The 24205-nt window shown below is 52.0% G+C and overlaps 8 protein-coding genes across 8 annotated transcripts; 2 read left to right on the forward strand and 6 right to left on the reverse strand.

Annotated features, from left to right (window-relative positions):
• Positions 1-233: 233 nt before the first annotated feature.
• On the reverse strand, positions 234-1152 carry J4E90_007708 (uncharacterized protein; the record flags this gene model as incomplete). Its single annotated transcript, XM_051437241.1, has 2 exons — positions 234-953; positions 1036-1152. 2 exons carry the CDS (start codon positions 1150-1152, stop codon positions 234-236), a joined length of 837 nt encoding a protein of 278 aa, XP_051288987.1.
• A 1300-nt stretch (positions 1153-2452) lies between these two features.
• J4E90_007709 (uncharacterized protein) lies at positions 2453-4638 on the forward strand (the record flags this gene model as incomplete). The annotated part of the gene is made up of 2 exons (XM_051437242.1): positions 2453-3413; positions 3506-4638. The coding sequence occupies 2 exons, from the start codon at positions 2453-2455 to the stop codon at positions 4636-4638; spliced, it is 2094 nt and encodes a 697-aa protein (XP_051288988.1).
• Positions 4639-7722: 3084 nt separating this feature from the next.
• Positions 7723-9192, reverse strand: J4E90_007710 (uncharacterized protein; the record flags this gene model as incomplete). Its single annotated transcript, XM_051437243.1, has 1 exon — positions 7723-9192. One exon carries the CDS (start codon positions 9190-9192, stop codon positions 7723-7725), a length of 1470 nt encoding a protein of 489 aa, XP_051288989.1.
• A 1885-nt stretch (positions 9193-11077) lies between these two features.
• J4E90_007711 (uncharacterized protein) lies at positions 11078-12505 on the reverse strand (the record flags this gene model as incomplete). The annotated part of the gene is made up of 1 exon (XM_051437244.1): positions 11078-12505. One exon carries the CDS (start codon positions 12503-12505, stop codon positions 11078-11080), a length of 1428 nt encoding a protein of 475 aa, XP_051288990.1.
• A 2318-nt stretch (positions 12506-14823) lies between these two features.
• On the forward strand, positions 14824-15711 carry J4E90_007712 (uncharacterized protein; the record flags this gene model as incomplete). The annotated part of the gene is made up of 1 exon (XM_051437245.1): positions 14824-15711. One exon carries the CDS (start codon positions 14824-14826, stop codon positions 15709-15711), a length of 888 nt encoding a protein of 295 aa, XP_051288991.1.
• Positions 15712-18064: 2353 nt separating this feature from the next.
• On the reverse strand, positions 18065-19038 carry J4E90_007713 (uncharacterized protein; the record flags this gene model as incomplete). Its single annotated transcript, XM_051437246.1, has 2 exons — positions 18065-18223; positions 18280-19038. The coding sequence occupies 2 exons, from the start codon at positions 19036-19038 to the stop codon at positions 18065-18067; spliced, it is 918 nt and encodes a 305-aa protein (XP_051288992.1).
• Positions 19039-19998: 960 nt separating this feature from the next.
• Positions 19999-22245, reverse strand: J4E90_007714 (uncharacterized protein; the record flags this gene model as incomplete). The annotated part of the gene is made up of 4 exons (XM_051437247.1): positions 19999-20400; positions 20573-20851; positions 20903-22122; positions 22173-22245. 4 exons carry the CDS (start codon positions 22243-22245, stop codon positions 19999-20001), a joined length of 1974 nt encoding a protein of 657 aa, XP_051288993.1.
• Positions 22246-22870: 625 nt separating this feature from the next.
• Positions 22871-23955, reverse strand: J4E90_007715 (uncharacterized protein; the record flags this gene model as incomplete). Its single annotated transcript, XM_051437248.1, has 4 exons — positions 22871-23121; positions 23172-23288; positions 23339-23788; positions 23838-23955. The coding sequence occupies 4 exons, from the start codon at positions 23953-23955 to the stop codon at positions 22871-22873; spliced, it is 936 nt and encodes a 311-aa protein (XP_051288994.1).
• Positions 23956-24205: the final 250 nt, after the last annotated feature.

Raw genomic sequence — 24205 nt, forward strand, 5'->3', positions numbered from 1 at the left:
GTAGTGGGGTAGTAATTCATACACACGAGCGACAAGTCTGACGTAGTTAAAGCACGGTCACCAACATCCCCACTGTCCACATTCCGTGCTCTGCTGCCCCGCAGCCGCTGAGTCTGCTTTCCACAGGTTCATCAAGGGCGCTCCTTCTTCATCTCGATATAGAGTAAGAGTACATAGTATCGGGCGACCAGTAAGCGCAAAAGACGAGCTCGAAGCTCCCGTGTGTGTATTGGCTAATCCTGGGGTTCGTCCTCATCCCATCCATCACCTGATCGATTGCCATCCAGGTAGTCCATGAGATTCTCTTTGCTACCCGCGATATCCAACGGCAGGCCTCCATCTCTAAAATGATTGACCTGCTCCCAAACCAGGTAAGCCTTGCACCGTACACGCAAGTGCAACGCCTGACCTCTATGGTTCAGGGCAATCAGCAGTACCCATCCCTCCTCGCATGCCTCGCGGTCCGCGACTACGACAAGTAAGCTTTGTGCCAATTCTGTGTGATCGTCCTCCTCCATTATCTCACGCTCACTACTTCCTTCCATCACATCGGGACATCGCATTAGGGCGCCTAAGATGAAGGAGGGTATATCATCCATCAGCTCCACTTCATCGTCTGCGTCCCGTGCTTCCACTCCATACGCGGCACCGTTGTCATCGAAGATGAAAGGCCCAAACATGTCCGCATCGAATTTGTAATGGAGCTGATAAGGATGCAAGGCTTTCCGCCATAGTCGAGAGTATGCTTCGTCGGCACTCGCACGTGTGACAATGTCTTTGCCCGATCCTTCCCCCAGAGATGCTTCAATGCCATACCATGTTCGAATCCATATAACACCAGCAGCACGATTCCACTCGCCTGAATCTGTCACTTTACGGCGCTTCTCGAAGACTGACAGATTTGACGGAATGTGTTGAGGAAGAGGTACATCGTCGCATCGCTCGCGGTAAAGCTGATCAAGACGCGCGTTAGTAAATAAAATTCTGACGTGCCCACAAAGTGGGAGAGGTATCCTACCGAACGGCCACGCTCACCGAGGTGGATCCAGGCTTTGATAAGGTTCCGTTCTTGCTCGTCTTGGTGTAGAGATGATTCTGGATCCCATTTTTCCTTTTGCTCTTGATCAGTCGCATTCGATAGAGCTTGCTCATGCTCGCTGTGTTGACTAAAAGGCGTAGAGTGCAATCCGACGTACTAGAAGGAAATGATCACAAGGTTCCCAGCCGAACGAGGGTTCTAATGACCGCGAACTGGCCATTGAGTTCGATGCCGTCGAGTTGGAATAGAGCGCATATGGCTGTGATGTGATAAGACATGAACAGGCAGCAGTCTCGGCTGCTGTTCTTGGCGTATGCAGTGTCTCTCTCATTGGCTCAGATGATCCTTCGAAGATCGCGAGCCGATCTTAACAGTATTGAAGTTACTTCGCTATCCTGTTCCTGGGGTCTGTGACAAGGTCTGTGACGAGATACTTGATCGGAGGCCGCGGCAACAAGTACATTGCAAGCTTTCGCCTTTTGGAAATCCCATCAGGCGACCGCTTCGCCGAAGGATTTGCGCGTGGCATTGCTTTCCTCCAGATTCGCTTGAGTGAAAGGGTGTTCTGAGAAGAGGTAGGGTCGACGATCGCGTCGAACGATGTTTTGTCTCTGATCATGGGTGGCATGGTGTGATAGGATGCGATTGACGTGTACGTTGTTGGGGCGGAAATGTAGAGTTAAAAATGAAATATCTCTAGACTGCTAGAAATATATGATGTTGATGTTTAGGACGTGGAGCGATGAACCACGGGTCAGTCTTGCAGAGGATGAGGGGCTGTAGCATCTGTGCCGAGGGAACCAATGAGTCGATTTGTATATGTACTCTCCGGATTGTTTACCGATATGTAAAAGCCAAATTGCAGGCTCAGATTAGCAGAACTTTGCCGTTGCCGGAAACAGCGGTTCTTCGGCAAGGAGAGCATCCCCTGTTTAACGACACTGCTTTAGTCTAGGGAGCTATGGTAAATAGGCAACGTCACATGTGCTTAGCGCGGCGATGTCGAGAGTACGCGGAATGAGCTTCCGCACAGCCATCGTGCGCAATGACAAGACTTGATATCACCACGATGCGGTGTTGAGGAAGCAGATTCCAGATGTTGAGTTGATGTTTGTTAGATGCAGGCCCGGAGTGACGGCGATGATCTGGGCCCAGGCAATGCGGAAGCTACCCCGGGCGGGCCAACGACGTCAGGGCAGGAGCCACCCAGCCATCCTTGATGTCTCCACTCCAGCACGTCTACACGGACGGTACACCTCACCACGACACCTCACAGCCCTCACCGCATCGCGACACGTACTATTCCCCATATAAGCCATCGCGCATCCATGAGCGCTATCTCCGCGCTGCATGTGGCAGACTCTGCGACAATACCATCGTGATTTTGCCATCCCGGGTTCCAAACGGTCACGCATGGCTTCTGGCAGCATTGGCGACGTGCCTGCCGCGACTTTTGCTGAGTACGTAGACGATCCTTTCTTCGACCACGGTGACGAGGCGGGTGCATCGCAATCGCAGACATCGCGGGAAAAGGAGGATGACTTCATGGAGAATGCGCCGCCTGCCGATGCACCGCAATTGGCGCTGGCGCAAAGACCCGAAGCGCCGTCGCGATGCATCGCAGTGCGCCCGGCTCTCACCCACCGTCTCTACTCTCATCGCCTCCATGTGCGGGCCAAAGCTAAGCTGCAACGCGATAGACTTCTCTCCGGCCCTATGATCGACGTCTACGTAGGCGAGTCCAAGCGCCACTGGTCGCTGCATCGCAATCTGCTATGCCACCACTCCGAAACCCTCGAGAACGAGCTGCTAGGCGATGCCGACGGCCACACTAGGAAAGATCGCCTCGATCTTCCCGATTACAACCCTGCCGGCTTCGAGCTGCTGGTAAAGTGGCTATACCAGGGCAGCCTCGACGATGTCTCTGACATGGCCGACGCCTACCAGAAGTATGAGTATGCTGTGAGCTGTCACAGACTCTATCTGCTGTGCGATCGCTTTGACATGCTTCAACTGAAGAACGTCGCGATGGATCAGTACAGAAAAGGCCTAAATGAGGCCGAGCTAGTACCTGACGCTGACGAGATTGATGACATCTATCGCAAGAGTCCGACAGGGTCGCCCTTCCGCACGCTCATGACGCGCATCGCGGCCCGCCAGATTATGGATCCTGGTAGCGAGCGCGACGTCGAAACCTATCGCGAGTGCTTCGAAAACAATCCCGACTTCGCCATCGACCTGGTCAAGGCAATCAGATCAGGCACTGGCGGCATGTTGTTCGACGATCCAACGGATGAGGGTCATGAGTGCGACTACCATGACCACGAAGCTGGCCCGAACTGCCACACAAAGGGCAAGGGCAAAGGGAAGCAAGGTGTGTAACTCCGCCCTCTCCCAAGCCCACTCTCAGCACCCTATCAGCCATCTCATTGCTGTCAAAAACGCGTAATAACGTCCATTAACCAGCAAAGAAGAAAGCCGGCCTGACATCCGCCAAATCAGTCCCCTACATAAGCTCCGACCAGCACAACCGCCCTCCCCGCCCTCCTCCCCCGAAGACGCCTCGCCCGCCTCATCCCCTGCAAGCTCGCCCACAAGAGGGAAGCGCCGGTCCTCTCCGCCGTCGCCTGACAAGTCCGGCGAGCTCGACGGTTGGCACATCGACGGAGATGGCAGTCGCCAGTCAAGCACCCAATCTCGACGTGATTCGCGAGAGGGAGAAGGACAGGGAAAAGCTGCGCAAAGTGACGCCGCCGGAGAGAAGACGCCTGGAGCGAGCTCAAAGCAGTGGAACGGAGATACAGAGGTCACGTCCAGTCCTCGAAGAGCGCCGCCGAAGCTCAGACGACGCGTCTCACCCACAGCAGAATAGCCAGCTTGAAGACGATACATTGAGGGAGCTAGAGGGAGGACCGGTGCAGCCACCACAGCGATCACCGACCCGTCGAGGCATCTGGGAATGGGCGAAACTAGGGACAGGCAGGCTGAATGTCATCGGACGCATACCACATCCCGAATGGAAGGGCCCGACAGTGTCGCACGAAGCTGTCGCGAATGGCAATTCGCGAATAACTACCATTCATGAGACCCATGATGATTTCAGCATCCCCTCCACAACGGCTACCGAGACGAACAATCTGCAAGAATACAACCAAGCAATGGCAGCTAAGCTCGAAGGCTTTGGCTTCCCACACGCTCACGTCATCACGTCGCCACACTTCTCGCAGACAAAACGCTCTTCCGATGACCTCGTTGCTGCATCATCTACAGCAAGCACGCCAGCGAATCTGAATCTTGTTCTAGAGGGTGGGACAAATGGCGAGCGCGTAACACCTCAGGCCTCGAAAGACAGCCCACCATTGACGCCGGACACCCCGACACCGCATCAGCGTAGAAAAGACTCGACGATCGAGACGGAGAGCACACCGACGAAGGTCACCCCCGACAGTGCGAAGGCAGAGATCATTGATCCGCCCCAGAATGGCGTCAAGAAGACCTCTACTCCTACTCCTACTTCTGACCGCATCCCCAAGTATCGGATTGCGCTTTCTTCGAATTTCCTTTCGCCAGCCCGCAGCAGTCCGAGTTCGGCATCTTAAGTTTTTACGATCAAAATCGATACCCTGTACGTACATATAATTTAACGACTAGCGAATCTTGTAATGCATTTCAAATATTCACGAAAACGCGCAAAAACACCCATTGGCTGTGGAATACGACACCATCACAACACTTGACATGTGCCAATAGATTCATCTCAACACAACTTTCCCGCTCCACTCAAACGCCCTATGACTTGACTTAAGTTGGACACGGAGCTTGAACACATTGCATTGTCTCTTTGGTATGTAACAAGCGCAACCATGGTGAACAGATGCTCCCGCAGCCTTACAAAAGGCCTGAAGAGCAGTAGGGAAGTAACGGCGATGCGGCTCATGCAGGTGATGGGCTACACCGTTTGGGGCGCGTTCACCGAGCACTGCCCCGCGCCAGCCTCGTAAACGCGATGCGCATGGTTGTTGTTGTGGGACCTGCAGCCTACCTTCATTCTATCACGATCATCACAGCTACCTCCAAAGCCTTCGGCAGCAAGTGATCTTCGAACCCTATTGCCCCAGCTGTCGCCAATTTCTTCCGTCTGGTTGCGATCTACTCATAGCACCTTTAACCGTCGTCATCATTGTCGCGAGGCTGAAGCTCGGCGTGTACGGCAGCCCATCAGTGCAGAGCCATGCTCTCCCGACTACATCGCCGTGGCCTTGAGATAGCTGGAAGGGAAACGGAGACCGAGTCGCAAACGTGCGCTTACGAGGCCCTGGAAACGCATCACAGTATACGGCTTTTGAACATCATACCAGTCAAAGCGAATACGGTCGGGGAGCCGAGATGGCGATACAAGCTAATCACTACGAATACCCAGGACGCCCCAGCTTACGAAACTTTGTCATATGTCTGGGGAACGTCAAGCCGTAACGAATCGCTCGAATTGTCGAACGGCACATCACTTCGAACTACCAAAACCCTGGAACAAGCTCTGCCGCACATTGCCAATCAATGTTCCACGGGCTATCTCTGGATTGATCAAATATGCATCAATCAAGATGACCTTTCCGAACGAGCCCAACAGGTCTCAATCATGGGGGATGTATACTCCAAATGCAAACGCGTTTTGGTATGGCTTGGACCAATAGCTTCACTAAAAGCTGGCATTGCAGCGCAATGTTCATCTTTGGACCACGTCGTTTCACCTTCGGAGTCTTCAGATTGCAAAGATAACGTCATACCAGCCCGCGGTGGATATTACCCATCATGTCAACAGTGCCAATACAAGATTATCGACAGCATGACCTGCTGCAAGCCTCAACAAAAGAGGCTTCTAGCTCTTTGTCACGAGATAATTGAAAACCCCTGGTTCTCGCGAGCTTGGGTATTCCAGGAAGTGGTTCTACCGCAAAAGTCGGCATTCATTTTACAGTGCTCCAAAAGTTCTTCCAGACCAGACATAACGGCCGCACTACCTACTCTCTACACATTGTGTAAGGTTGCATGGAGGTGTTGGAACCCCACAGTGGTACGATTCTCTTTGCAGAAACGGGAAGACCTGTCCACGACCTCTCGTTACGGCGTGCTGAAAGAGATGTATGATCGCTGGACAGAGAGACATACACCCTCAGGCACGGACCCCATGCCACTGGACCAGGTGCTGTCTACCCTCAGCGCTGGAGCAAGAACATCCACAGCTCAGGATCAACTCTATGCGTTCTTCGGCTTGAATCAAAATGAGCAAATATTCCTGAAACCGTCTTATCAGGCTCCATTACAGGACGCTTTAGTTGCCACCGCACGCTCCATCATCAAAGGCACCAAGAGCCTGGACATTTTCGAGACCATACCAAGGAAGACAACTTTGAAAGCTCCGCGCTCTTGGGTTCCAGATTTTACCTCACCACGTCTGGTGGTACCTTTTCTACCGTCACCTGCGTGCATATGGAGCTCGAATACATGCCCCGAGATATACTCATGGAACGGAAGGTGTGACTGGTATACTCTTTGGGCCCACGGCAGGGCCGTCGCTGTTGTTGATCTATGCGTCGACCACCAAGTCACAACCTCAAAAGAAGACACGAATCGCGTCTATACTCCCTTACTGCTAAAGGTAATACAAGCCTGGACGACTTCTCGTCATTACGATCCAGACGTTCCTTTGCCAGTGCTGGAGTCCATATTACCAGCACTTCTCGCTGAAGGCCACTGCGAGCCTTCGACTTACGATGCAGAGGACACAGCACGGTTCGCCAACCGTGTGAGAAATCAATATCGTGACTTTTCGATGCGCCAGCTCCCAGGGCCTGCACGAATGAACGCCGAGGATACTCGGATACATTATCGCGACGCAACGAATCGCAGCCTGGCGGAATACATTGACACCGTCATGAACGGTCGGCAGTTGTGGATCACACAAGGCGGACGTCTCGCGACAGGAAGTCGGCTTCAAAAGGGCGACGAAATCTGCATTCTTCATGGCTGTTCACATCCAGTAGCACTTCGGCGCGTACCCAAGAAAGACGCATACACGGTTGTCAGCACTTGCTATCTGGAAGACTGGATGGATCCGTGGGGTAGAGGGAAGGTGGACTGGAGAGAAGACGAAGCCCACGAATTTGCATTGATCTGATGCACGCCGCTTGGGTGTTCAAACGAACGCTCTTTTTGGCGACCCCTACATACTCTTGCTGTTACCTACTCAAGTTACACTATCTTGCGGTATGTGGCCCTACTTCGAATCACTACTGGAGGAGAGTGGTAAATCACGTGAAGCTGGGTGAATGTGCCAACTTTAGAAGATAATTGGTGGTAGTAACGCGTGGAAGGAAAGCGTGTGTTTGTAGGAAGGAGCGATTGGCGGTGGCTGACCTTATAGCCGCGCCAATGTGGATGACTTACTCATATGCACAGAAGTTATTTCAGCACGATTTCTAGACGCGTGTCTTGAATTCGATGAATTGGCTTGGTGATGCCTTCCGTGTAACATGGTGCTGCGTGGTGAGTCGGGCCTTCTCCGTCGACTAGCTTCTAGCGCGTCATGGCGCACGTGCAGACGCGTCACGGAATTACCAACCACCTCATTCATCCAATCGCATACTACCAAATGACAGCACCACGCCATTTGCATCCAATTTACCTCAGTCGCGGCCTATTCTTGCTCGCCTCCAATTCCACCCCCACTTCCTGAGCACTGCGGCTGCACACATGCCGAGTACGCCATCGACGAGCCCAATCGAGGTGAATATCCAGCCATCTCCTACGGCATCTCTGAGTGGCTGGAGTATCGCGATTGCGACGGCCGACAGTGTACACCGGACGATGTTGTTCGAGGCCGCGGCAGTACCAGCTTTGTCCGGAAAGATGTCAACCATCAGACCGCTGTACAGCTGCAGTACGACGGTACATCTAGCACCTATGAAGAATTGCAAGATGAGTGGTATGCTGGTATGAACACCACGCTCAACTGCCCAGCCATATCCAATGAGAGTGCCGATGGAAAGCATATGCAACGTATACGAGCCACGGGAACGAGCGACCTCAATGGGGAAATTTCGAATATCGTCCCCAGCGACACGGTCTACGGGAAGACCACACGATTCGGCCGTCTTCTTGTAGTTGAAGTCCATGAGACGGCCTGCAATGAAGCCGCCCGCGATGACTCCTGCGCCTCCGGTTAAGAAGCATAAACTGACAGCCAAAGGGTTGTAGCCGTATCCCTGACCGTAGACCAGTGGTATGGAGGCTTGGATGCAGTACCACACAGCGTATGGGGAGCCTGCTGACCAGAGTGTGAGGAACGTGTCAGCGTAAAAAATGAGACGCACAGAGGAGAAAGGATTTGGAAAGCCCCATACGCCTTTACCACGCTTTTCTGAGTCTACGTTCCTGGAGATCTCAGGGTCGATTTGTCTTTCCCGTCTTCCGCTGGACCTGATGACAGACCACCATGTTTTCCACAAGGCGCGAGGAGAAACCTCTCCGTTGCCGACGATGTTTCTTCCGGTTTCGGGCATAGTCCATCCGATCAGCATCAAAGAAGATGCGCCAAAGATGACGAGCGTCCAGAAAGCCCACTGCGTCTGTCCCGTAGCTAATACGATACCGCCACCGATGACAGGCCCGAAACATGGCCCGAAGTTCGTAGCTGCGAGCATTGGTCCAAGGATTTTGCCACGCTCAGCAGGTAAAGAGATATCGGCCACGACCGCGTAAGCTAGCGACATCACAGCCGAACCTCCAATGCTCTGCAAGGACCGAAGGACTAATAGTGCGGCGTAGCTGTTCTCATTGAAAGCCAGGCCCAGGCTTGCTGCGAGATATATCACAAAAGTCACCAAGAAGACTGGGCGGCGACCAAGTGTATCCGACAATGGGCCGAAGAAAGCTGGCGAAATTGCCTGGAAGACGAGATAGACCGTGATGGTCAAATCGATTGCAAGTATAGACGTATTGTACTGCTTGCTTAGGCTCTCAATCAGCGGCAGGTAGATCGTAGCCGTCAAAGATGAAGCGAGCGTCAAGTAGCCGAGGAGGTAGGTGAAGTAAGTGCGCTGACGGCTAGTGAAGACGGTGAACGGTGGCGGTGATACTGCATCCGTTTCGCACATCTCGACGCGTGTTTTCGCTGTCGTTATTGCTAAGAATCAAGGTCGGGAAGTGGTGGTGTGTTCGGTTAGAGTGCCATATCGCTAGGCTCATGCACTCAAGTGGCACTGTGATAAGCAAGGGTCAAGTTCGCTGTTGGATGTTACACCAACGATGACTCCCGTATTGGCACTCGCCACATCTTGTACACTTGAACTATCGGTTTCCGCATCGTTTTGCTGCTGGATATCACCGGTTTTGCATGCGCATTGTTGCTCGGGTGATGGCTGATACAGAGGTCGTGCGCATCAAGACCGTCGTGCCCCGCACGGTGATCTCATACGTTGATCCCCGCGTCGCAGCATGTGAGTTGACTTGGCGTTTGAACTCTTTGGCGTTGCTAACACGAGTATCAGTGCTTCCTACTGGGTCTAAGATCGAAAGAATCTCACCTCATGGCTTCTCCAATTGGAACCAAACTGCTCGAATCCACACGCTGAACACAATCGGCGAAGCAGTGTCATACTTTCTGGAGGTCGGTGACCTATTGCATGGTAATTCTTGTTAAGCCTAACCGCCATCCAGGTCTCTTGTGGCGATGTTGGTAAGGGTATGATGCTTGGGGAGTTTACTTCAATGTCAGCCCTTTACGAAAACATGCCAGATCTCGTCCCGCAGCCGATTGGTTGGGGTACCTACGCAAAAGATGCTAAGACTTACTTCTTCATATGCGCATTCCGCGAGATGACTGGAGAAGTACCTGGCGAGGCATCCACCGCAGTCGACCACAGTGAAGAATCTCACAATAGATCAAGTAAAGAGCTTCAACGCATTAGCGACTTCACTGGCCAGATAGCCCGCCTACACAAAACCGCGCTTTCCCCAACAGGAAGATTCGGCTTTCCCGTCATGACATACGGGGGAAGACTTCCTCAAGACACCACCTTTTGCGATACTTGGGAAGAGAGCTTTACACGTGGCATACAGCGGATGTTCCATCTCGAAGAATTACAGCATGGCCATGACAAAGACATGATGCAGCTGCGCGCATTGATCGTGGAAAAAGCGATACCGCGATTGTTGCGGCCTCTAGAGACCGAAGGAAGGAGTATTCTAGCATGCTTGGTGCATGGCGATTTGTGGGATGGCAATACTGGAGTTGACGAAGAGACGCGAGAGCCAGTGATTTTCGATGCGTGCTCGTCATACGCGCATCACGAGTGTAAGCAGCACGATTCTGCGGTTTGATAGCCACTGACCGTAGCCACGGGAATTTAGATGAGCTAGCTCCATGGCGACTCAAGCGCCACAAGATCAGCGGAGCATACATAGCCGAATATCTCAAGCACTACCCAGCTTCGGAGCCCAAGGAGGACTTTGAAGACAGGAACGCTTTGTATTGCATGTAAGCCTTGTTGAAGTAGCATACTTTGTTCAGTCGAGCTCAGCTGACGTCTTTATAGAAGGTTCAATCTCTGCTCGTCGGCACTATACCCAGGAGAGCTCAAGTACCGTGAATTGTAAGACTCCCTCATACAGTTTAGAGAGACTTTACTAAGCTACCGCAGCGTCAAGAATGAGATGAAGGCGCTCTTGGTGAGTCTGTTCGGCGATCTCGAACATGCGGAGGTGTGACAGGATACTACAGTCACGGGATGGAGTGATCGACCGAGCAAGTTGTGATGATGTTTTGTTCTACTGAGATACCGAAATATTACATCGTCAAATCTTGGAAATAAAAGAGACGCGAAGTGAGCGCGTAGCCTCGTGGGGCGTTCAGTTAAGACATCGGCCGCCAGCGACCGGAGAAACAGGTAACGTGGATACGGGAGCTAATAAAAAATCGATGACAGAAGCGACAGAAGAGTGCTCGGTGCGCAAGAATATCCCTCAAGATCAAACAGCCACTTAATAGTTAACCTCTGACTCGCAATCGCCGCCACTACCGATCTCAAGACCATCACCAGCGGAAGAGTACAAAGCATCGGTAACGGTTTGCTTGTATGGCAAGCGAAGACCCAGATCCAAGAACAAACTCGCATACCACTCGTGCCCATCCAAAGCTTCGTACTTGAAATCCCATTGACTCATATCGATACCTTTGCTGTCGCCAAGGGAGTTTTCGTATCTCAGTTCGCTGTATACGGCTTGTTGGGCTGCGAAGGCACTGCGCAGCTTTTCGCCATAGTCGTTCCTGAGCCATCCCGCCCCCCAGATAGATGCGGTGCACTTCTCTTTGTTTTGGCAATTCTCAATCTTACACCATGCTTTCGGTGTGGAAGGCCGCTGGCCCGTGGGTGAGATGGTAAATCTCCAGCCGTTGATCTCGAACTCTCCACCAGCTTGCCAGCCCACTGGGTTTTTCGATTTGTCGTTATTGCACTCGTCTAATATCTTGTGAAGATTTGTCTTGCACTCCTCCACGGTAGGTACAGGTCCCGCGTTGAGTCTGCTGGTGATGCCGATTTCGACTGCCTCGGGGGTACTTGGGAAATAATGCCCTGTACCGATAGAGCCAGTAGCGCCTTCCAGCTTGGGACAATAGGTGTTGTCGATAAGGTCGAGGAGCGCGTCTTTCGCAACGTACTTGTTCTCCAGGTCATTGCAGGAGAGCTCGGATGTAAATGCGGGACTGTTGAACGCCAAGTACGCAGCGAAGAACGCTTCTCGGTATGCCTCGTGACCTTGTATCGTTGGATGAAATGTTCGCAAGAGCCAAACTGGGTAGTCCAAGACATCCGGTTCGTATTCTTCGTTGGTTGCGACGTTGTTAGGCTGCTCATGCAAATCGATAGTTGTTCCTTGGGGTATAGAGTTTGCGATCAGGCATGTGTAGTACTGTCCAGCATCCCCGCTTGCATCCAAGATAGCTTGGCAATCTCCAGAAGGTGTACTATCGCTAACATTGAAGGTGGCTCCGTCGGGTGCACTAAATTCCAGCGGAAAGAACCATATATTCTTGTTCCGGTAACTTGGTTCAAGAACGCCTTCCTCGCAGAAGCGATGGCCTTCGAAATACGGGTCTGTATCTACGAAAGTGATTGAGCCGGACTGTGGGGGGTTGTCGTTTACGAAAGCCTTGATCTTGTTGTTGAGTCTGATTGTAAGCTCGTTCATCTTTCTACGGCGGTCTTTGGTTATTGGGAGTACCCCGTTATTGGTGCAGAATAACTTGAAGCTCGTGGTGTCGCATTGATCAGTGAGCTCATTGAAGAACCGAGGATATCCTGTTATGAACAGATTGGTGTTTGGGGCGTTCTGGAAAATGGCATTTATCGTCAGCTTGTATCTGTCTGCGAAGGCACCCCGGTCGATGTTGGAACCAAGTTGACTCATTGCTTCGTCGCAGTCAATCGAACAGTCAAGATCACCACCACGACACCCCTCACAACCTCTTGTGTGAAATCCATAGATGCACTGTCTGTGTCAGCGAGTGATCTATAGGATAAAGTAATGCCAATTTTCACTCACACGATCAAGCAAGTCGCTAAAACCAACGTCGTTGCCACCAATCGACATGGTGACAGGATTCGGTTGTGATGCTGCTAGCACTTGTGCTTGCGGATGGGGTTTCGGTGGGAATGACTCAGATCCATCTCTTTTGAGGAGCTGCCCTTCTTCGTAGATGTTTCTCGTCACAGCGCCGGAACAGGCCTCGAATTGGAATATGTCGATATGATCTCTTTCGCCTCTCAGTCGTACGTCCTCGGCTACTCGTATTCCCCAGGATCGATGAGATCGATGACAGATGTCATCGAAATACTTCTTACCAGCTCCTGGTCCCGCTGCGAAGGAATCTCCGAGATGTGCATACCGGTCCACTCGGAAAGTATCCCGTGGGATAACCCTAGACAATGACAGGGCTGCAGAAAGACCTCTGCCCACCATTGCTGTGACAATCAATAGCTGAAGGAACATGTTGCGATGTCGATTGATGTTATGGCAATGCTTGTAGTAGAATGATAGAGAATGAGAGTGCGTGCAATGGAAAGACTCGACAGTCCGACTTCTTAAGTACACCATCGTATCTCAGAAGGACACATTCGCAAGACATACATCTTCTCAGCAGATCTGTAGGAGTATGGCGTAGTTCGAGTAAGAGGCCGACCTCTTGCTTGAGTGATGCATCATCTGAGACAAAGACTGACATCGCCACGCCGCGCAATGAGGTATGTCGGGTAGTACTGTCTGGATGCGTTAATTGAAACGACCTGATATGCGGACATCAGGCGTGCAGAAGTTTTCAAACAGATTATCTTCTGCTTGCGTCTTATATGATTGCGTCAGTGGAGTTTTGTCGAGTGGACTTCCCTCCCAACCTATCAATCGTAACGTGAATTGGTTTACTTTGCTCAAGAGTACTGTCGTATATGCTTCCTCAAGGCTAATTCTGCTTCGTTCACAAAAGCCATCATGTAGCGATGATACTGCATTAGTCATAATTTGGACACAGCGTCATCGACCAGGTAGCAATTTTTGACCCCCAGGCTGGTATGTATGAGAGTGGCGTATGGGGGACCAGTACATCCTCATCGCTTCGTCGTCTGGACTTAGTTCACTGTGCTAGGGTGCAAAAGCAAGCACCGGGTTCTGTGTGCGAATCGCCTCAATCTGGGGCAGGTCAGACTCGAGCTACTGGAAGGTTTTCGCGTCGGCACATTCGTCATCATGGGTGTGGTTCACACTCATGAAGCCTCTCCGTCTTACAACATATCTACAGTGCCGCATAGCGACTAGCATGCTGGGGGTAATTCTTGTGGTCGTTCACGATACTGCGCGGACAAAAAGATTCGTGATTACGCGTAGATACGGGTGCCCGTTGAACCAATGGGTACATTCATCGTTATGTTACATACCGCGTCTGTCATTTATTTCTCGGGGTCTCTCTGAAGTGACTGCCCAGGTGTGTCGTGAAGGATGGGCCCCTAAGAGTGAGAGTATCCGGTGCTGGGACTGGGTTCACGCCACGGAATAACTGACGTACGTGGCCGTAGAACAGTACCAACCTTGAAAGGGTCTTCGTCAGTACAGGATTCTCTAAAAACGCTGGGGGCTATCGAAAACAAGGTGTCAACTGCTAATCATGATGCAGGTACCTGGGTAGGTTTCGCATTGGGGCGGGAAGCTCTAGGCAGCCGCCACGCCACAACCGCGCTCTGAATGTGTCTCAGTGCACCCACACAACTGTGGTGTGTTCCGCGCCGCAAAACGAAAAGCGATCGAGAAATCAAGACGAGATCGGTGCGCAGCTCACACTCTGCATCACCAAGCTGCCAGCCGTCCATGGGTCCCTGATGATCGAGCGTGCAGCGCAACATAAGCCCGCCCCCGCTATTCATATATCGCGCTCATCCGGCAGCACAGCGCCACATAGGCGCATCTGCGTTGCAAGAAGGTCTTCCTTAATACCCGGTCATTGCTGTCACCCTTGGAGTGCAACAAAAACAATCCCACAGAGAAAATGCGTCTTATCATCGCACCCGTCTTGTTCTCGATCATCGCTGTCTGCATGCAGACTGTAATATCTCCCGACAGGACAGCATCGAATTCAGTGACGGTCGGCTTTTCCCTGACCGTAGACCGTGCTGTTGTCTCTGTTCGTTACAGCAATCTCTTGATGGAAGATATAGTAGAGTTGAATGCATACGAAGAGTATGTGGAACTCATGCGAAACTTCTCTGATCCGTCGTCTGAACACCCAAGGTACGGCGAACACCATAAACACCTCTTTGAGCAGACACTCATGGTTCACCAGCCCCCCGTATCATTCTCTTAAGGACCTATTCGATGACTGGCCCCGACAAGAGAAGCGAACCGCGCGGAAAGAAAAGGGTCTCCCAGCATCACCAGAAGTAGCAATCATCGCGAAGGTCCTCGGGGAAGTTGTTGAGGTAGCCAAGACGTATGTTGACTCACCAATCTCGGCCCTGATTAGCTTTCCCGCACTGCCAGGCCTCTATCAGGAAGACATCAGGGACGCAGCGGACTATGTCGGCCTCGCGAAGTTGGGTCCGTGGCTAGAGGCATCACATCCACACGAGGACGTCGCCACATACGCAGGAAACGGTCTAGGTCTCTGTAAAGAGTACCACAACGAAGAGAAATGCCGTGAAGAGGGGAAAATTTTCACTTCTCGCCATACGCTACTGGTAGAGCACACTGAGTCCGCACTTCTTCTACACCATAACATCCTTCGCGAACCGATCGAGACATCATACCTATATATGGATCTTGCAACCTCTTTCGACTTAGGCAGTGCTCATGAGCCCGACGAACTGGACATACAAGATTTTGTCCTAAGTTTCTTGTACCACCAGTATTACTACCCGACGCCTCATCTTCCCGACTCAATTACTGTGATGATGACGGGTAGTCCCGAAAGTCTCAACGATGGGAAGGCTCGGAGGGTGACAAAGCGCGTCATCGAGGCACTCGGCGCAAAAGCTGAGATGTTAGAAGAGAACCCTAGCTTCAAAGCTGCAAGAGGCGCAGCTGAGCTGGCATGGCGAGCGGTGAAGTTCAGTGAAGGGATGCAATCGTGAGATTAGACACCGCTGGAAGAGCCGCTGCAGGCCTTCTTACCATTTCGCTCTCACTTGGATTGGGGTAGACTTCAATGAACTGTGCAATCGTATACACGTACTCATACGTTTCGGCATACATAAAATACATTGTTTTGGTGACCGTGTCTGTGCAGAGATGTGCCCACAACCGTGGTCCGAAAGAGCAACGTATGATCGCAATGCTGGCGGATTTCTATGAGACATTGTATGTGCTGCATGCAGCTGTATATAACACACCAATCATGGGCCTGATCGTGAGAGACCCGTCTAGCCACACAGTCTGCAGATTCTAGCGAGACAGGTGGTGGAAGCGAAATGACTTGGCAACATATCACGACTTTTGCATGTCTCATGTTGTAGGAAGCAGCAAGCTAGTGAGGGGCGAAAATTTAGCGGCGACGATCTTTGAAGTGAAGAATATTGTACGTGACGCTATGTAGGGGCTGACTTCCTACAGGCAGGCACCTAGGTCATGACGCTTTCAAGATCTATCAAAACTCGGGGTAGATGGAGATGTCAGCCAAGTTCGGCGGAAAATGGGGCTACGACTTGGGGCTATATTGTGGCACAGAAACCTGACTTTGTAATGCTTTCAATTGAAACATGGAACGTACCCAATCGTTTGCAGAAGGTACCATGTCCAAGACGTTGCCAACATATCGTGTCGCATGAGTATGGCGAGCATTCCACAACGGGCACGGAGGAAGTTCATCGCTCTTGTATGTTCTATTGGGGCCAATGACGTGAAACATGTTTGTCCAAATCGTATTTTACATAGTCTCTGGAATCTGAAACGGTGAAAGATCAAGATCTGTCGGTCCACCCAAGATCAATTGACTCATCAACTTCCCTGTGCCCGGTCCAAGTGTCAAGCCCCAAGAGCCATGCCCCCAGCACAAAAACACATTTCCACGTCTTTTCTCTGCATAAATGCCGTTATGATGCGAGAGCTTGTCGGGTTCAACCATGGCCATCATCGGGCGCCCCGAGCGCGTAACAGGTCGAAATGCCCGCCCAAGCGCAACGACCTCTAGCTCCCTGAACGCGTCCGGATCATCTGCGTTGTGAACGCGAAGAAAACGGTATGCGCGACCTGTGAGTTCCGCAATCATTGCAGCATCTGGTAGACCTCTCGAACCTAATGGATGTAGCGTGCCCTTCTGATCTTTCGCTCCGCAAACCCAGATCGTGCCGTCGTTGCGACCTGCGAACTCCAATTTCTCTCCCACGATGTCGTTTAGGCCAACGAAAGCCACTGATTTCTTCGCAACAGGATTGGGGTTTCGGAAGATGATCCAATCGCCTGCCTCTGTGGCTGAGTCGATCTGGATTGAGGAGGAGGGAAAGAGCGTTTTGTAAATCATTGGAGTCCATGGACCCCCGGCTATAACGAAGTTGTCGCATTGAATTCTAAGTGAGGATGAGTCTTCTCGAACAGTGACTACTGCAGTGGCTCGGTTTCCTTGGTCCAAGTCGACGGCAGTGACCCTAGTAGAGGTCTCAATGCGAACATTCATATCAATACATGCTCTTTCAAGCCATCTGCCGAGGCCGACTGGGTTACTGCAACGAATATCATCAGCATAAGAAGGTGATGCATGTACAACATGCTTACACCATTAGGTTGTCTGCACCTAAGAACTCGGTGTCCACCCCCCACGCATGGCTTGTTCGAAGCCAATCTGGCAAAAACTCCCGATCATCTCCATGATTCTTGGTCAAACCGAGGATGGAATTGAAGCGGAGTCCAGCAGTATCACACAGGTCGTTGCTCTCTGCCAAATCACGCCAGGCTGCAAAGCTGTACTTGCCAAAGTCATCCATGATCTCGTCGTTGAATTTGTAGTGGATGCATCCTGTACAGGTCCCGGATGTCTCTCCGAATGCGCTCGCTGATGCTTCTATGACGATGATGGTATTGCTGCTCGAGAGGCCGGCTCGGGAATGTGCGTGTGCGAGATGATAGGCAGTCCACAAACCAATGGATCCCGCGCCTACGATGACGGTGGTCTTGTTCTCCGCGGACATATCGTCAGCCTCGCTGGAGGTGAACAAGGGTGTTGAGACTATGCTCGATCTTTCAGAAATGTCTCCGCCGGTGGGATCAAGGGCGGCGTCGATGCACTCTGCTGGCCCCTGGGTCTTGAGATCAGTGCACGTGGACAGACAATGGGTAGCTTGGAGAACTAAGCGATGGGAAAGCTGAGAGGTCGACAAAGGTCGTTATTCAGGTCGAGAATTGGGAAGGGATTGAATGAGAAGATAGAGTCTTGAACATGCAGTGTGCAAGGGTAAAGTAGTCGTTTGCTCGATAGCTCCAAAGGGGTTACCCTCAGCATATCCGCGTCGCCGGATCATGATTATAATCAAACGCCTTCAGCAGCGCCACCAAATGCAGCGCCGCACCCCCCACAGCACAAAGATGAAAGATCTGATGTGAGCAACCCCAGATATCGAAAAGGCCCGGGCGAAATCTCTCCGGGAAGCGGATCTGTGCAAATTGTCAGTAATGTTCACTCGAACCGAATGTGTTCCAGAAAGACTTACCGCATAGATAAACGCCCCCGTGATATAAAACAGTCCCTCAAAAATCATCAACCGCCATCCCATCTGCCTATCCGCCTGCTCCTTGCCAAACGCCTGAGCCGCATGCGTCATCGGCACCGCACCCGACCAGCCAATCGCACAAAACAGCGTTGCCCTCGCCCACCTCCATTTCGGCGTGCGGAACCGCGGTATCGAACAAAGCGTTGCCGCACCCGTGACAATCGAAGTAATCCCAGCCGAATACAACACCCAGTATTGTTTCTGGCAATAGAATCCATAATACGTCCCCGAATACACCGTGCCTACGATCAACACGAAGATGCCATATAGGTCCAATTGCAACCATGTATGATATACTTTGCTCGAGTGGTTCCCAAACATGTGGAATGTAGCACTAACGCCGAAACACACGACCGCACTACCAACGAAAACCCCAAAAGCCAGTAAATCGTTTATATCAGCAGTTTCGTAACGGCTGCTAATATTGCTGTAAGCGTAGATAGCGTAGAAGAGGATGAAGACGGCGCCGATGAGATGCGTGTAAATATTTCCAGTCTGGTTGTGCAGATACGACAAGCTCTTAAGACATTCGCGGTAGGAATTGGTGGTGCAACGATAATGGTTCTTGAGGTACTCGTTGTCGCGTTGCCAAGGGTGGACTTCTTGGAAGGTGTAGAGTGTGCGGCTTGGCGGGGGCGCGGAGGCGGAGCGTTTGGTTGGGGTGTTTGTTGTGAGGGGGGTTAGGTAGGTTGTTGACATTTTGGCGGCGGGTTGAGGTGTCGTTGGAGGGTTTCCTTCCTGGAGTCCACCGGGTTGATTCAAGGAGATAGAAAGAAAGAAGACAAGAAAGGCGTAAATGAGGAACCGTCAACGAGGGCGATGCGCATCCTTGTACTCCAGTGTCCACCTCTTGCGTCTGCTCGCAATTAAAGCAAAGACCTCAGTCAACACCTGTCGTTCGGTCAAATCAAATAATCCACAAAGTCGCTATCGTGTGAAGTCCCCAAACAGAAACAGCGACTCCCACGGTACTTAAAGGGACACCTGTGGCTCGGGCCCATCCAGACCCCCTTGACAGGTACATAAGCCTTGTGGCAGTGCAACCGCACCGGGCGGAACGGCATAATGAACCACCAAGCGTGCCCTCAAAGGAGCAAGAGAGAACCTGGAACCGGGAAAGCGGGTACCTACGTAGCAGATAACACATGTGTGTGGGCTAGATCAAAAGGGGGTACACGTGGGAGATGCCGAGGCGCGTTTGATTGGTGGAGCCACGCGTCCTGTCAGCACCGACAATGGGCACCAGCCAGCAACTTCATTTCAGAAGAGAACAAGCAAATGATAATTTCTCAACAGTGTGCAATAAAAGGATTCGAGAACATTGAGGATGAGCATATTCGTGCATAAACGTAGACATGACATTTTGTTGTAAAGGAGGGGTATATAACCAGAGTATCTCATCGCATCGCCTAGTGTCGTATATCGTATATCGTATCTTATCGCGTAACATTCCGTAATATGTACTCGAACAAGAAGAAGAGGAGCAGGAGAGCGACGTTACACTCTCAATCAGAGTGCCAGTCACTCGCCTGGCTCTCTCCAAACTCGCTCCTATAGCGCCTACACAACCAAAAAGTCAACACACCAGCACTCGAACAAAATAGAAACAGCGGCAACAGAAAGAGCACTGGTGACAGCGAGACACAAAGCAAATCGCACTTACTCATCCCTTCCGCCCCCGTTTTCGCTGTTCTCGCCTTGCATGCCCAGTTTGCTTGCGTCCAATTTTGCTAGGCCGCTCTCGCCGAGTGTGTCTCCGCCCCAGCCTTCCTTCTTGCCCTCGATGAGCATCTTCATCATGTCCTTCAGTTCGCTGACTTCTTTCCTCAGCTGCCTGACTTCCAACACCGCAGTGTCGAACTCGACATTGGGACGCGAGGCCTGAACCTTCTTGTCCCAGCCGTCGGCTTCAAAGTCACAGCCATCAAGGATTTGTTCCCACTCCATGGTTGTGTCTTCGTCGTCTTCGCCGCGGCGGCGGTTGTCTCGGACGACCCAGGCTTCTTGTTGTTCGAACATGGCGGTGATGACGAGGAGGGGTGAGTAGATTACTGCCATGACCTGTGTGGTGTTAGCTTTCTGTGCAACCAAAACCAACTTGAGATTGCGATATGGAATATGCTGTGATCAGTACTAGGTGATAATTGTCTCATGGCCGAAGCTCTGAAGTAGCAAATACATAGAAATCATCATATAAACAGCGGAGGGGAGGGTGCAAGGGAAAATCACTTACCATATCGTTGAGCTTGTCGTAGCGCTTCTCGTCCATCCACCACTCGAATGGAAGAATCAAGAAGAACATCTCGATGAGGTTGAACGGAGCGATGAAGACGTTCTCGTCGGGAGCGCGAACGAACTGCATCGTCTTCTGCGAGAAGAGAGCCATGTACTCGTCGATAGCGTTCTGTGTGATGTCTTCGTAGGCCGAGTTGTAGAGAGCGATGAGGACGTTGAGCAGGATGACCATGACGACAAAGGTAAAGATGTAGTAGAGGATGATGCCGAAAGGAGGCTGTTACTTGTTAGCTCGTGTCTGACTTTGGTTTCATACAATGTGACATACCGAGAAGTTGTCGAAGCCTTCAAACTCAGGCGATTGCATGACGGCGTTCAACATGGCTTGGAACACGAAGACAGTGTCGTTAGCAAGCTGATCGTCCGCGATGTCCAGACCAATGAAGGCCTGGAAGAAACCAATCATGACAACGAGTAGTAGCATAAAGAAAATGAGCGACTCGCGCATCATGACCTTGAGTACAACGAGCATGGCACCGAAGAAGCGGAAGGTGTCGAGGTACAGCAGCAGACGCATCCAGAACATGGGCGCAGTGAAAGCCAAGAAGTCGTAGCTCATCTTGTTCAGGTACTGGCGTCGAGTGTCCTTCTCGTCACTGATGGGGTGCCCAAGAGCTACCATGCGCAAGACGAAGCTGACGGTAAGAAGCGAGTACAAGGTACTGTTGAACATGTTCCAGAAGGAGATATAGAACCGTCCGACCTTCCAGAACTTGTTCGCCTCGTCGCAGATGAAGCCCAAAGTGAAGAGGTACAGCAGACCTTCGACGACATCCAGGTCACCAGAGGGATTGATGGTGTTGATAGCACCGGTGTAGAGACCCAAGAAGATGATGGACACGGCAATCTGCACCCAGTTCTGGTACTTGGGGACGCGCATGCGATCGGGGTCGAGATGGGCCCAGTAGCTGGTGTTGGTCTTGTTCTCGTATGTGACGAAGCGACTGGGGTCCTCGTCGTCCTGGACGACCCAGCCGCGCCACAGGTAGTTGATGCACTTTTGGTAGCCGGATGATCCGATGACCGTTACGGCGTGGAGGTCGACGGCCTTTTCAACGGCATTGGCGGGTGTGGTTGGCTCTCCATCGATGAGTGTCGAGTAGCGCTTGAGCAGCACCTCTTCAAACAGGTATGTGGTATCCTCCTCGGCCTCAATCAGGCGCTTGGCCATGATCTCTGCCGCCACGGCGCGGACTTCGTGGAGGTCGGCATCCCACAGCTCTGCGGTAGCTTGTTTCTTAAACCACTTCTTCACCTGCAACAGGCAGAAAACTACACAGGCATTGTGTTCGGGAGCTCCTGCTTGCTTAGCCGTCTCAAGCACCTTGTCGGTGATGATGCTGCTATGCGCCTTGGTGATCTGCTCCTCTTCGAGTTCGCACGGTACGACTTGCTCGATCTGGTGCTTCAATCGCAGAGCTACAATGGTAACGTCTTTGGGATCGATAGGCGGAGGAGGAAGGTGTTCGCGACGCGACGTGGGAAGGACTGCGAGGTGTTAGTACTGGCATTGATAGGAATGAGATAAGAGGACGTACGCGCGCTCATCTCATCCTGCACTCTGTGTCGCCTATCGCCATCTCCACTGAATAGCTCGTTCCACCGCACCATGATTGCGGCGTTGCTGTAAGCGCTATGTCTCGTGCAGGTCAGTCAAGCTTCACGCGAGCTATGTCGAGCTCTGGAAGTGCCCAGCAGCAAAGTACCGAGGTAGCGTCAGGCTTGGAAAAGCAAAACTGCGCAACACAACAAGACGCACACTGAGCAGAGTATCTCAGCAAAGAAGGAGCTGCGGTGACAGCGCGACAACAAAGCAGCAGGACCCACGATATACCGGGTTCTCGAGGCTAGTGCTGGCTAAAACCTGGCTGACAACGCTGGGCGCGCTCCACCAGTCCAGCCAGCGTCATCCCGCTCCACCCTGCGAATGGCCCAAGCTCTCTCCTGCTGCCGAATTAATCCCCAGCAGTTGCATGCGAGACCACGATTGAGACATGGGGCTTGAGTGCATATTCATCGTTGATTTGCTGCTGAATCCGCTTGTTCTAACACTCCCTCTATGCGCAAACGCATATATGCATGTGGCTGAAGACAAGGTGCTGTACATGTCGAGACGCCTTTGCATGCATGCTCGTGAACCACCATATCGACGCCTCAAACGCCCATGCCCACTTTTTGCAGATACCCTTGGTCTTCATTATCATCGTTGCTCGTATGCAAGCATTCTCCCAGCCGCTTAATCGGCCTCAGCAACACCGCCCTCATCGCTCGTGCTCTCGTCCTCGTCACCGCTGACTTCCTGGTTCTCACGCTCACGCTTCTCCATGAGCGCAGCCAGCTCGGCGTCGTCATTCTCGGTTACGGCCTTGGGTGCCATCTTGACCTGGCAGTCGCCTCCGGCCTTTGAAATGTTCTCCTTGATGTCGACGATGGCTTGTTCGAGGCATGCGATACCGGCGCTCTTGTCAAGACATTGCGAGGTGAGGACTGCAGGAGTTAGTTGAGAATGGGGATATGTATGTGGCGCGATCACGTACCGTAAAGAGGCGGCGATACAAGCTTGACCTTGACTTGGTTCTCGGGGGTGTTCTTGGCCTCGGCGCATCGCAGGGCGGTTTTGACGGCATCGATACCCTCGTATCCGAAGCAGGTAACTGTAAACGTTAGCAAAGACGCCCACATTATTTGAGCTCCTCCAACGTACCCTCAATGTCTGATCGGACCTTGGTCGGCTGGGGTGTCAACCGCTTGCCAATATAGCTCTGCAACTCCTCCTTGACAACGTCGTTGGGGAATGTGACATCGTTCCAGACCTCGGGGTTCGTAATGCTGAGCTTGAAGGCATCGATCGAGTGTCCGTACTTCTTGTTCAGCGGCCAGCCGATGGTCTGGTAGATCTCCTCGATGGGTGTTTGCGTCTTCTCGGCGACGTGGCGCATGATGCTGTGCACCATCTTTGACTTGTTGTATCGCTCCTCGCACTTTACAATGTCCTCAGGCGACACTCGGCGCTTCGACAGATCAATGTAACCCTTGTCCTTGTCTACACGGAGTACGACGACGACTTCGTTGCGGCCAACTCGGATGAGCTTCTGAATGGATCGAATACGTCTTCGCGAGAGTTCGGAAAGCAGAATCATGCCGTCGATGTTGTCTGAATGGTTAGCCTTGCTGCCCATGCCTTTGCTACATCCTCAACCCACCATATTCCAGCAGCTTGACGTATGCGCCCATCTCGGCGATCTGCTTCACGTTGACCATGACGAAGCTCTCCACCTCCGGGTACTTCTCCTCGTAGAATCGGCAATTCGTTAGAGACATGGTGAATATGTGCTCCTGCTCTTCTCCTGTGTGGTGTTGGGTAACGTCGCTCGACTGTCGCAGGTGGGGTCGCTTGTAGGATTGTTCTTTCCTTTTGGGGTAGAGTTTCCAGAGGTCAGGTGTAGTGGTGAGCGAGAAGAAGTTCTTGCTACGCAGAGTGGATAAGCGTCGGTATGCTGGGCTTGGGCCGAGTGAAAGCGTGAAAGTAGTTTGGCTCGTAGTGACTCAAAGATTTGCCCACTCACTGTGT

Source organism: Alternaria incomplexa, assembly GCF_024043165.1.
Source record: "Alternaria incomplexa strain BMP 0042 chromosome Unknown scaffold_11, whole genome shotgun sequence".
Lineage (NCBI taxonomy): Eukaryota > Fungi > Ascomycota > Dothideomycetes > Pleosporales > Pleosporaceae > Alternaria > Alternaria incomplexa.